Genomic DNA, 14,316 nt, shown 5'->3' with positions numbered 1-14,316 from the left:
ACATTGAAAAATGCATAAGCAATATAAATTTTCCTATTTTACCTAAAAGGTTGCTTAAGGGTTGTTTTAACTCTCCCCATGAATATAATGATTGTTCTAACAATATGAATGTAATGATTGAAGGGTCTTAGCCTTTTTATGACTATTTTCAATATGAAGTCGAATATATTTTAAAAAGTTCTATTGGTTTACCTAAATATTTAAAGCATGTTCATACATTTTCAAGAAAAGTTTTCGTAATGCAAATGTTAATATGCATGTTTTTAAAAAAGAATGTGAGAGTTTTCTTATGGAAAAGGGAGTTGATCTCATATGTGAATGAAAGTTAGAAAATGTTCATGAAAATATGTTTTACACAAAAATACAATTTTTGAAGTTTTCATAGGGTTGATGCAGTGGAAAAACTCATTAAGCCACATGCACACCCTAAATTTATGAGGGGTAATGATGATGTGCATAAAAAAATGCATGCAAGAGTACATTGATGTGACGTCACTTAAACACTAACGTTACTGGTAAATGACTGCTTAACTAATTCTTTGATTCAAAATTCATACTTTAACTTAGTCCAAATGAATTATAGAAAATAAATGGAAAAACAAAATATTTTTCATCATCAATTGCATAAATATGTTTTACACATGTATATTGCATCAAATCAAGAATGTTTAAAATGTTTCAATGGCATCTTTTAGATGTGATGTATAAATATAATTCAATGCATATTATAGATTAGGGTTAGATGTTACTTATGATTTAAGAATTAGAAAGATAGTAGAGTGATTGAAGGTTGTGGATGCGATTAACATGAGCATAAAAGGAAAAGACAAGATTTTGGGAAATGATTCACGTTCTTCCATCAACCCTATAAATTGTTTTCCGATTGACAGCCTTAATTACAGCATACTTATTACAAAAACAAATCATTACACATTTAATAAAAATCCACAAATCCAACAGATTTTTGTGACAACGAGAAAGAGAAAATTAACTTGATTATGTAAGTAAATGTAAATTGATTTAATACAAAATTAAGCAATCAATGAATCAACCCAGTTTTGGACACCTCATGGCAAGACAAAGTTAAAGCCTTCTTTAGGGGACTAAAATTTCAAGTCTCCAATCTCGTTAATTTATAAAAAAATTTGATTCATCAAAGTTTATAATAATTATAAAAAGCATGGTTGGTTCTTAATCACATAATTACCTCATACAATAAAATTATATATATATATATATATATATATATATATTTATACAATTTGAGTTTATAATAATATGTTATTATGTAATTAAATAATTTTAAATTAAAAATAAAATAATATTCAATCACATGATAATATATAATCTATATATTTAAATTATGTATATATAACATTATTCTTTTAAATATTAAAATCTACAAAAATCCATTTTTCATAAATTACAAAAAGGGTTTTAAATTATTTTTACAAATTTTGCATGCAATTTGAGCGTTTGGAATAAGTCTTATGTCTTTATATATTAACAAGGTAAACGTAGTAGCTCATAATCATTATAATCTCCTTCAGATATATTAACTTTGTCAACTCTATCTATGAAACCAAATTCTGGGGGGAAAATTTAAAAACAGAAAAAAGAAGAAGAAGAAACACTTTTCTAATGTTTGAAAATGGGTACAGAAGAGAGAAGGAAAACCCTTTTTCCCTCTCTGATGAAAGGTTTTTGTCTTTTCTCTCCTTTAAATGTGATATTCTGATCAACACATCCTGTCCATCCATCACATCTCATCCCATCCCATCAAAACAAAATGAAGGCCAGCTAGAGAAGTGGACCCCATTACCTAAAAGTGTCAAGACAAAGCAAAGCTGCTTCATCTCTATTCTCACAAGTTAACCAAAAGCCTCTCTCTCTCTCTCTCTCTCTCTCTGTCTCTCTCTCTCTGGTCAAATAAGATAATCATCACTCAATTAATGCCACGCAGCAGCAGGGCCTGGCGTTTCCTGAAGCAGAGCACCTGATCAGCGCAAATTTTGGGCCACTCGTGCACCACTTTTTGTTTCTAAACAAAACATTATTATTCATTTGAATTACCCCGTTGAAAGATTACAACCGGGATATTAAACAAAATAATTATATTTTGAAGGATTACAGAACATAATCAACTTAATTAAGTTCTAAATAAATACAACCAAAATCCTAAAATTTCTTAACCCTAATCGTCATTTTTTTCTAATTCAAAACTTTAATCTAACTTCTCATACAAAAAAAATATAAATAGAAGCAAAAAAATTATTAAATCTAGATAAAAAATTAAATTATTTTTTCATTTTAATATGATGGATTGTTGACAAAGTAAAGACATATTTCATAAGTTTAGTATGTGCGCAAAATTTCAAACTTGATACATAAACCTATATTTGGAGGGTAAGTGTAAGGTTTAAACTATTGGGGTTAGAAAATTTTTTAATATCATTTTTAAGGGTGTAGGTGCAAAAGCTAAATACCCTTATGAAGTTTAGCATTCCAACTAAATTTTTTTATATTGGAACACTAAACCTTGATATGGAGATAGGTGGCAGATATTTACACTATTGGGTTTTATGTAATTTTCCTTTGTAATACTAGATGTTTGACTCTTCAACTTCTAAAGTTTGACATTCACTCTCAAATTAAACTTATTAGCGTTATAAAAAGAAATTCATAAAATTCATAGCTTCTATATCTATTAATTTACCTTTTACCTAAAATTTAACGTACAAATCAAACTTTTTAACTTGAAATCTCAAGTATAAGGTTAAACATCAATATAAAAAGTTCAGTTTGACCCTCAATAATATAACTGGAATCATGTCATAATATGATTATATTGGCTTTATGACATTTTTGTTTTATTATCTTTTATTGTTCCTAATTTTCATAAAAAGACATGTGTAACAAATATATTTATTTCTATAGAGAGACAAAATCTTGATTGCTAGCCAAAATAAAAGAAAATTAATTTAAATATGTATTTTAGTTTGTAAATTAATAAAAATATCTAAGATTTCACCTTTATATCCTTTAAAAAAATAAATTTATATATAAAAAAAATTCGGTTTAATTCATTTTTTTTTTTGTATCTGGAACTTTTTGACCCAAATAATCCAGAAAACATTGCATTCCCAAAACTGAGATTGGTATGGTTGGATTTGGATTTTGGGATCAGTTGTATATTTATCGAGAAAAAAATATAAAATAAAAAAGCAATTGAAAAGTGATGCATGCATATGCGCATGCATGTAGATGCATGGATGGAACGTTCTGCAATCTGCAACTTATAAAGCAAGCAATCAGATCTGAATTCTGAAACAAAATCAGACTGATAAGGGCGCAGAGAGACTGAGAGAAAGACTGAGATTCTCCTATTGAATACGTGGGCAATTCAGGATAATAAATATATATATATAAATATAATTTTTTATTATCATTAATTTACTCTGGAGAAATAGGGGCGATTGGCTTGAGACGCATCGTTTTATGCTCAGCCCAACCCTAAAGTCCATATGAGACCTAATTCTTAATACAAAGCCCTTACCCCAGCTTGCCTTAGAAACCGCAAATAATATGATTGGGAATCTTCTTAGAAACTCTTGGAATATTTATTCATCACAAAGGCAAATTCAATTGTAATAGAGTTCATATTTTTGTAAAGAAAACCCTAATCATCTGTCTAATTAGATTATGTATAGATATAAATAGTTGAATCTCTCTATAGATTTACATAAATATCTAGTTTTAGTTTATGTATTTTAATTCAATTATTATTGTATTTAGTTGATCCAAATATAATGGAGTTTTTCTTCATCTTGTGTTCTTCTTTGTTCTTCATGTTTTTGAGTGTTCTTTGAGAGTTATAGGTTTTTATAAGCTTACTTAGCGGTCCATCTTCTGCACGCTAAGGCCACAAGATCTAAATTGGGTTATGACAATTGGCATGGCTAGAAATTTTTAACAATAAAAATTGCATAACAAATATCATATTCATTGTATTCAGGTTTTTTTTTTAACAATCCAGTCATTATATATTGAGAAATTATATAAAATAGCATTCTTTTGGGAAAGTTGAAAACGGGCGCTTCCTAGAAGGTCTCTTCAAATATAGCATAATTACATATTACACATAACTATCAAAAGAAAATGCCTTCTTTGACAAATTGTTAAACCCTTACCCTAAACCTAATTTTGAACTTTTAAAAAATCCCAACTTAAATTTGATATCAAAGAACTATTTTTAAACATCAAGCAATACATTGGATTAATGAATGGTTATCAAGAGGGAATAGAAAAATTTTGTTATTTGAAAGTTGTTCCAAATAAAAACATTCTATGTAATATACACACATGGAAAAGATGTTAGATAAATTTTTATTGGTCGTTCGTTGTTTTCATGGTTGTTTAATCTTATATTTTTGTGAAGATGTTGAAAATGGGTGGCTTTGATGAAGTTTGTGATGGGTATTGGTCAATGTTATAGAATTTGAACGAAAAATGGTTGAAGACAAGTTTTGTTCAAAACTCTATATCAGCTTGATTATAACATTTGGGTTGAACCTTCCTTGTTCACATCTAAGTGGATTTGTTCAAAACTATTAGTTATTGATTACAAACAAAACACGACTAAGACCCTTGACAATGTCGAGTATTCACAACCCAAGGTCGAAGACAACAAAAAAGTGATCAAATCATTTATCCTAAAATCTCAACTCATATCTATTATAAATAAATCTCTTACATTAAAAGAATACATTTCAATAATTTGTTTCACTCACAATAAATAAAGACTTTAATATCAAGTTTCAACCAAATTCAAATTTTCAATTTTCCTATATAAGTGAAATTGATTCTAAGTTCTCAACTCACTTATTATAAACAAGTCTAATTTCTTTATTTCTCATCTTACTAATTTTTTTTTAATGTTTTCTTTTACTGAAAAAACGTAATTTTTTAAATTTAATAATAAGTTAAAATTTTATTAAAATATATATATATATTTAAGCTACAAGTATCAATTCTAGTCAAATCCAGTTTGAGCTTTAGCTAATCATACAAGCTCAAGCTTAGCAATATTAAAGCTCATCGAGCTTGAGAATAGGTTCAAACTTGACTCTCATAAGCCAATCCGAACTCAATTTAAATCTATCCTTAACTTTAGTAGTGGTTTTTTACCTCAATTGACACAAATACGTATCTTAACAAACCGAATTATTTAGTCAAATGAATGTCTAAACAAAACAATCAGAATTTTCTTCTTTGTTCCTTATATTCTTGAGGTATAATATTTATATACACGTTTTGTTTTTTTTTTAAATATTCAAATTATATAATCATACTTTTATGAACATATTTTTTTTATTATTCATCGTATTATTTTTTTTTCTCTGTATTTACCAGCTTGGATCTCATCACAAGTCCACTGTTAATAAGGATTACTTGATATTATTAAATCGGAATATGTTTCTTAAAAATATTGATAAATAGAAATAATGGTAATTTTGACTTATGAAACACTCAAAATAGCTAGTCCGTCGTTGGACCACTGAAACATTATAAAAAGTTTAGAACGTACAATTGTCGGTGACTTGACAGACCTTTTTAGGACTTTAATTTCTCGAATTAGGCAAGCTTATTATCCTCTTATCCTAGCTATTTTTGACTAACCAACAGCATTCATGCATTCATTCAAATTTAAACCAAATTAGAATCTCCAATTTCAAAATCTTGTTATTATTTCAATCTAATGATGATTCATGACAGCCTATTAGTTAATTAAATAATGTCAGCCATGTTGCAGCAATAAATCTGGAATTATGCCATCTGCCATTTATCAATTATACCTTTTCCTTCAACATATTTTAATTGTTCTTACAAGTACTCTCTTAAATAATAACAAAGGGCCATAGTTCATGAATGATATTTGTATTATTATTATTATTATTTTATAGTATGGTCCTTGTCAAAAATCTTCATAAAAATACATCAGCCCTTTGCGTATCAATTTGAGCAAGACTGAGGAAATGGTCAGTCACTATTTAATGTTCAACTTCTAATTTTGTGATCTTTAAATTGAAAATTTTTTACATAATTTTGTAGTAATGAGATTGTTTTTATCTTAAAATAACGATTTGACTTAAATTAAGATATTTTGTTAAAAAAAAAATTGCGTATAAAAGTAAAGGGTTAGTAGTACGGATGTGCCCATGAACATCAATAGTTATATTCACATGGGCTATATGGACTCTACTTCTACATTTATGTCAATTTTTTTTTCAAAGATGTGACCCACTGCGACCACGCTACAATTCTAATCAATTATTGATTTTGATTTTGAAGTCTTTACGGGGCATGGAGATGTACACGATAATTCACAATTATTTATCCATTATAGAAATCAGTATCTCAGTAATAATTTAAGAACTAATTATGTTAGCCTACTTAGACTATGAAATAAATATTATCTTTGTCTTATTTTCTTGGGCCAAAAGAATATTTTCACCCTAAGTTTGATGTAAATATAATTTTTTATTTACTAATTATTGAAAATTTAAATATTTATTTATTTATTAAATTTTATTATTATTATTATTAGAGATAAAATTATTATTTAAAAATTTTATTTAAATTCATATTTTAAATTATTTTAAAATATTTATTTTTACCTCTTAACCTCACTTTTTTAGGTTAAAAATGACTTCCCCATGATATAGGGTTTTAAAATATTATATTTTTTTTCCATTATGGCCACTCCCCAAATTTCTAAAACATTTCAGTTTCACCTCTTCTCTCTCCTCCAGTTTCTAGATTTGATCTCTAGCGACCATCCATTGTCTCTAGTCTTTGGCCTATCTCCCTCCTCCTTTCCCTCTCCTTCTCGGCTACTCTCCCTCCCTTCTCTTGTCATCTTCATCTCAAACAAAAATGAAGGGTCTTCATCTGACGAAAACTCCTCCGACGAAGACACCCACGGTGGAAAGGGAGAGCGATCGATAGAACAAAAGGGGGAGCTAATGGCCAGTAGAGGGGAATCCTCACCGAAGAGAAAGAGAAAGGAAAATCAAGGTGCAATTGAAATTTTTTGAAAATCTGGGACAGTTCTAATGAAAAAAAGTTGAGTTTAAAACCTTAGACTTGGGGGAGAAAAAATCAGTTTTTAAAATTGAAAAATATGAGATTAGGGAAAAAAATAAATATTTTAAAACTTTAAAATAATCTTAAAATATGAATTTAAATAATAATTTTATTTTTGATAGTAATAATAAAATTTAATATATAGATAAATATTTAAATTTTTGGTAATCAACCAGTGACAAATGGGTTTGCATGAAACATTGGGTGGGACATAATCATTTGGCCTATTTTGTTTCTACTCCGTAGTTCAATATTAAGTTTGTCCATTTCATTCAGAACATTAAATGCACCTACTAGAAGACGTGTTTGATTTTTTTAACGAGACTTTCGATGATAGATTTAATATGTAGTGATCTAATAAAGTCTCTTAATTGTGAAAGAAAATAAATTAGGGTTCTATAATGAGGCTTCGAAAGTTTGAAAGGAGTTACGAGAACTGAATGATTAAGAAATTCAAAATTTTGCCACTTTTTCGGTCTATTTATATAAATTTATCACACTTTTTGTTTTGATAATCAGAGATTTCATTTGTATTTATTAAACAGTTAAATTTAAGATATAGTAATCGAATTTATAATTATTATATCAAGTAATCTAAATTTTTATCTTAAAAATTTTAATATTTTATTAATTTTATTAAATTTTTGTGTTTGCACTACATAATTTATTATCGACAAAAAATAGAAGACCGGTCAAATTGATGGCAACCGAGTTGGAGGGATTTTTCATGGATTACCTCAAGTAGTAATTTTGCATTATATTAATGTTTTAAATATAGTTGATTTTTGTCCATTTCCATGGCAAAAGGAGAAAGGAGGGCACGAGGGGTGCATCTTTGAGATTTTTGTAACTTTTAGAACTTATTAGAGGCTGCAAATTGTGGTGGGATGTTGTGGGTGCATGTTGGATCGTATAAGTCTTAAATGAATTATTCTCCTTTGAGGTCCTTCTGTAGAAATGACCTATTTAAGGTTCACAAACATTAAAGCCTATATTGATGTTATCTGTTAAATAATTATTTATAAAATGTATTTTATTTATCTTTATTAATTATATAAGTTTATCGGGAAATTATCATTGTTCTACTTAATTATTTATTTCTATTTAAATAAAAATTATAATTAAAGTTAGTTTACTTTAAAAAGATTTATAACATTCTTTTACTTAAATAATATTAATTTATTTTTATTTTATTTTATTTTTAAGAGATAGAAAATAAAATTTGATTTCTAGGTAACCAAAATATTAAATTTAAAGTAGCTACTATTTTAAGAAAACAAAATAATCCGAAGATAATAATATAATTATCAATTCAATTAATATGATTATTAATAACAAGCCAATACATTACTAAGGTCTTCTATTAACATAAGATTGTCTATGATCATGAACACTAATAACCAAATTAATAAGGATAAAGGATTTGGGAGTATTGCAATAATAACACTTAATCAAATTATTACAAATAGTATTATCTCTCTGTCAGTTTTCTTTGTGATTTATATTTAAACCTTATTTTTCAAAAGAAATACAAAAATAGCATAACTTCAAATGAAGCTAATGACTTCCAGTGAAGTTTGTATAGTTTGACCTTACTCGAGATATCACATGCTTTTACAAATGTCATAATCAAGATAAAACATGTCTTAAGACATATGTTGTATTATAACCTTATATTTTTGTATTTATATACTCTATCATATTATCTTCCTTCTTTATGAGTTTCTTGATTATAAGATGTTTTATTTTCATGTCTCAATTTATTGACAGTTTTGTTATTCTTAGTGAAAAACACAATTGCACTACTATCACAATAGATCATTAGTTTTCTAAATATAAAAATGATAATACGTAGTTAAAAAAAGATCATTCAACTACACAATCTAATAAGTTTTCCTATAGCATAGTTACAAATTCAATGTATATGGTTGAAGATTTTTCTAATGACTATTTAATGTTTTTTTAGAACACAACCCTTTTCTACAAGTATAATGGCATATTAAAAAATGTGTTTCATAACATTTTCACAACTATCAAAATTTCGATCTTTTGTAAGTATCTCATTACCTCTTTAGTTACAATCTAGTGATCAAGACCTGGATTTGAGAGATACTAACAAGAACTTCAAGTGGAAAAACTATATCAGGTTTTTTCATGCATATTTGTACATACATCGAACTTCCAATGGTACGATCGTAAGAGACTTTTCATGTAAATTCCCTTTCATTCTCATTTTTATGATAATGTTTGATGCAAAAATTATCTCCTTTCATAATAAACATATTACTCATCTTGCAATTTTGCATGTTAAACCTTCGAAGCATATGCTTCAAGTATGTATTTTGAATAAGTCAATAAGTCCATGCTTTCTATCATATTAGGTCTCAATACTAATAACAAATTATGCATCTTTAAGATCATTCACATTAAAAGTCTTAGACAAAAATATAGCTTGATCACATAAAACAATTTGATATTACTACTATCAATATAGAGAATAATACCGTGAAGATCAATTTGCTCCCATTGATCTCTATACACGCATACTAGTCAAATTTGCTTTACATGGAGTCAAATGAAGTTACAAAACCATTAAATTGAAAATACCACAGTTAAGAAGCTTCGTTTAAATCATAAATAGACTTTTTTGGTTTGCATATCAAAACACTAATTTTTTATATTTAATATAGATTATCTTAGTAAGATTTTCATTCAAAAAATTGGTTTTCACACCAATCTGATAAAATTATAGTATAAATGGAGTGTGTCAATTAAAAAACATTAAGTATTAAGGTCACATTATAATAAAGTTATTTTCCTTGATTAATAATTACACTTGTTAATCTAAAATAATGATTTAATGAATTTGTATAAAAACAGGAGATTGTCGGAAGCTACTCTAAGGTTTCTAAATTTATCAATCAAATGATAATTTTTATACTTTCTTACCATACATTATGTTAAAATTGGATCGTGGAAAAATTTTCAGTTAATAATTACTGCAAAAACATTCATGCAAACCGTGGAAAGAAAAACAATTACATTACACACCGTGTGGTCAAGAGAGATTAAAAATTATCCTAATAATTTAATTTTTATTATTTACAGTATTTTGTTTAGTTTATAAGTAATACAAGATTTTGATAATATTTTATTATCAATAGTGATATAATAGATAATATAAAAGATAATTTGATTATTATATTCACCATAAGTATTAAAAAATTATTAAGATAATACTGATTTTATTATAATTATATCCTTATTTATTAATTTTTTATGATAAAAATAATCTCATTTTCAATAAATATAACAAATAACATAAAAATATTTTAAAATAATTATATTCAAAGGCATTTAAATAAAATAATATACTAATATTTTTTTATTATCTTTCACTAAATACAATAATTATTTATACTTACATAGTTTTATAAAATATAATAATAATTTATACCCAATAATCTTTAAAATAATATATCTTTAAAGTAATCCTTCAATTTTGGTAAAATATTTCTTAAATTATATGCCCTCCAATAATTACAGCTATCGTAAAGCAATAAATTAAGCAACTGTTGTAATAATTTGGTCTCATTTATAATGCCTTACCTTCATAATAATTAGAAATAGGATGCAAGTATTTAACACAAGATAGCCAAATCTAGTACACACGACATTAAACTTCATAAAACAAAAATAAATTATTTTGTGCCATATATAATTTGGTCAAGAGACAGATGTATTATTAGTCAAGTGAGAATTAGATGAAACGGTGTCGTTGCACAAGCTGGAAAGATGCAAAAAAGATTGTAGTTGATAGAGAGAGAAAGTAAAGAAGGCAGTCAAAAAGAGTGGATTCTGGTTACTGTAGATGCGTCAGCAAGAGCCCACCCCTCTAAAACAATTCTTCTTTTTAAACTTACACGTGTCAAACAATCATTTGTTCCCACTTCTGTTCTACTAATGCGATACTTCTGTAACATCTCCACTTCCTTGCTCAGGTGCTCAACAGTTCAACTGTATAGAAGCAACCAAGAAACCAAAGAGAAAAGGAGAGATCAATGCTCGTACTAATTATATACGTACACGAAAATTATACATACATTCATACATACACCATTGATACAGAGATGGGACCATTTCTTCTGTGCATAAATTGGAACTTTTTGGTGGACGACATGATCCGAGTTTGCCGCTATCGCCTCTCTTTCTCTCATAAAAGCTTTACTTGTCTCTCACTTTCTTGAAGCTTTTAGCTAGCTGCAACTTCAATACTCTCTTTTCTTTTCAATCTTTGGTTTGAAAATAAAATTCAAAAGGTGGTTGTTGTGTCTCTTGTACTGCTACAACTTCTTCATATGGAAATGGAGGATCATCATAATCACAATCATCATCACAATCGCCATGACTACGGCGGCATGGCGGATCTGCGGCAGCTCATGAACGGTAGAGCTGCTCATTTCCCTGGAATCCCACAAGCGGCAGAGTTGTTTCAGGGTCATCGGAGTCTCACGCCTGCGCCTCAAGGTCACCACTATGACATGTTGATGGTGGGTCGTCAAGTGAGTGAGTTCATGCCGCGTGGGCTTCAAGATTTTACTACTAGTATTAATAATAATAACAACAACAACAACAACAATAATAATAATAGTGCTGCTGTTTCTACTCCAAGTTTTAGTGGGTTTGAAGGTGAAGCAGGTGGTTCTTTTGGAGGAGATGGAGGGACTGGAAGATGGCCGAGACAAGAGACTTTAACACTTCTAGAGATCAGATCTCGTCTAGATTCCAAGTTTAAGGAGGCTAATCAAAAGGGTCCTCTTTGGGATGAAGTTTCTCGGTATGCAGATACAATGCCCTAATATTTCTAATTTTTTAAATATTTTTCATTCTTTTTTAATATTCTATATCAGTGACGGCTTTATGGGTTATATTTTTTTATTGTTAGCGATCATGAAGCAATGGGTGCCTCCTTCATCTTACTCAGAAGATTCAGGCAAAACCCTTTACTTATTTTTTGGGTTTCAGAAAAAAAAAATTTATGGGGTTAACATTTTATTTCTTTCTCTTTCTTCTTTCTGTGGTATTCAATTCACGACTTTTCATTGTTTACCCAGACATTTCAAATGGAAAAACCGATCTCACTGTGCTTCCTTTCTCTTATTTTAGAAAACTCTTATACTTTTTTTTTTTTTGGTTTGTTGGTTTGGGGTTTAGAAATGACTACAATATGATGAAGTTGAAGTTTCAGCTACACCCATGTGCTATTTTCTTCTTTGCTTTGGCCTTTCTGGTTTGCTTATTGCTTCTATGGTTAAGTTCTAACTCAGTTTCCAGTTTCAAAATGTGTAGCTTCTTTTGCTGAAGAAATGTTACAACTTTCTTTGATTGAGTGACCATCTACTACTAGTTTTTGTCATACGTAACCAGACATTTATTTTGTTCTCTCGGCTTTGTCTGGCAATTTGAAACGTCATACTTTTTAGTTGACCAAAGTGTACAACTCAACAAGGAAACCGCATGTGATTATATACTCCTTATAGATGGATGTTCTTCTCATACTTTTTTCTTTCTTGTATTTTTATTGTTATGTCTTCTTTTTGCTAGGGTTCATTTCTCTTTCAGGCTTAATTATCTTTGTGAGGTTTTTTGCAGGATTATGTCCGAGGAACATGGGTATCAAAGGAGTGGGAAGAAATGCAGAGAAAAGTTTGAAAATTTATATAAATATTATAAGAAGACAAAGGAAGGGAAAGCTGGAAGACAAGATGGGAAGAACTACCGATTCTTTAGGCAACTTGAGGCTCTCTATGGAGACACCAGCAATTCGGTTTCAGTCCCCGAAACACACCTTGTTGGAACAAGTCTTCGTTTTCGTTCTGCAACCAACACTTGTACTAATCAGGAGAATCAAGAGCTCTTTCACTCTCATCAAAAGCTTTGTGATAGCCATAGCTTCTCTAACTCCTCTGAATTCAATTCTTTGTCGTCGGATGACAATGATTTGAGCACTATGGAGAATGATTCAACGGAGAAAAGGAGAAAGAAAAGTGGAAGAAGGAGCTGGAAGATGAAGATAAAAGAATTTATTGACTCTCAAATGAGGAAGCTAATGGAGAGACAAGAATCATGGTTGGAGAAACTTACTACGACTCTTGAACAAAAGGAACAAGAGAGGATTTTGAGAGATGAAGATTGGAGGCGACAAGAGGAAGCTCGTATAGATAGAGAGCACAAGTTCTGGGCTAAAGAGAGAGCTTGGATCGAAGCTCGCGATTCTGCTTTAATAGAGGCCTTGCAAAATTTAACCGGAAAAGAATTAATCAAGGCCTCATCACGTGAGGAGCTGATTGCTTCTCAGATTCACAGACAAAGTGAAAACCAGAATGAAAATGTGAGTCAAGAGGTCACTGATAACTGGGAAGAATCTGAGATCACAAGGCTAATACAACTGAGAACAAGCATGGAAGAAAGGTTTCAACAAAGTGGGTGTTCTCAAGAGGTAATGTGGGAGGAAATTGCAGCTAAAATGATTTGTTTAGGATATGACAGGAGTGGCCTAATGTGCAAAGAAAAGTGGGATAACATCAGCAATTACATGAAGAAAACTAACAAGAAACGGAAGGAGAATTCAAGAAGCTGTAATTACTTCATGTACAATCAAGGAGGAGGATATTGTGAGATGAATGAAGAAGAGACAGCGACAGTGAGACTACATCAAACAAATGAAAGTTCTTCCCCGTCAAATTCTAACGTTGGGAATGCTGTGAGTGATAGTTGTTTTCGCTTCCTATTGGCAGATGGAGATCACTTATGGGAAAATTATGGACTGAGGCTGAGCAAGGGAGAAAATCAGTAAGTTGAATTAAACAAAATTTAATCTCTGTAAAGGGTAAGAGTTTAATTTGACAATGGAGCTGACTCATTAAGTGAAGATTTACACGAAGGAACTGGTGATTTATATGGATCATAGAACATGAAAATTAGTATCTTTCAAGAGGACTTTAGGTTGGGGGGAAAAGACTGCAATTTAATGCTACTTGTTAGGTTTTCTTCCAAACTCATGAATTTTCCTTTTTTTTTTCTTTAATTAATGCATGAAATCCGGTATTAATATAGTATTTTTCTAGTTTTATTGTGCTCAATCTACTTAAATTATTAGCTTTTGTTTCA

The 14,316-nt window shown here is 29.2% G+C and overlaps 1 protein-coding gene across 1 annotated transcript; it reads left to right on the top strand.

Moving 5' to 3' along the window:
* The first annotated feature begins 11,327 nt into the window (after positions 1–11,327).
* On the top strand, positions 11,328–14,316 carry LOC123221373 (trihelix transcription factor PTL). The gene is made up of 2 exons (XM_044644227.1): positions 11,328–11,983; positions 12,799–14,316. The coding sequence occupies exons 1-2, from the start codon at positions 11,505–11,507 to the stop codon at positions 14,000–14,002; spliced, it is 1,683 nt and encodes a 560-aa protein (XP_044500162.1). The 5' UTR covers positions 11,328–11,504; the 3' UTR covers positions 14,003–14,316.

This window comes from Mangifera indica, chromosome 1 (assembly GCF_011075055.1).
Source record: "Mangifera indica cultivar Alphonso chromosome 1, CATAS_Mindica_2.1, whole genome shotgun sequence".
In the NCBI taxonomy this organism is placed as follows: domain Eukaryota; kingdom Viridiplantae; phylum Streptophyta; class Magnoliopsida; order Sapindales; family Anacardiaceae; genus Mangifera; species Mangifera indica.
The sequence above is the reverse complement of the archived record's forward strand: the minus strand, read 5'-3'. Positions and strand labels throughout refer to the sequence as shown.

Coding starts and splice junctions, on each gene's coding strand:
- LOC123221373 (XM_044644227.1), top strand. CDS start 11,505: ATGGAAATGGAGGATCATCATAATCACAATCATCATCACAATCGCCAT. Junction 11,984..12,798: donor CTTTGGGATGAAGTTTCTCG/GTATGCAGATAC, acceptor GGTTTTTTGCAG/GATTATGTCCGAGGAACATG.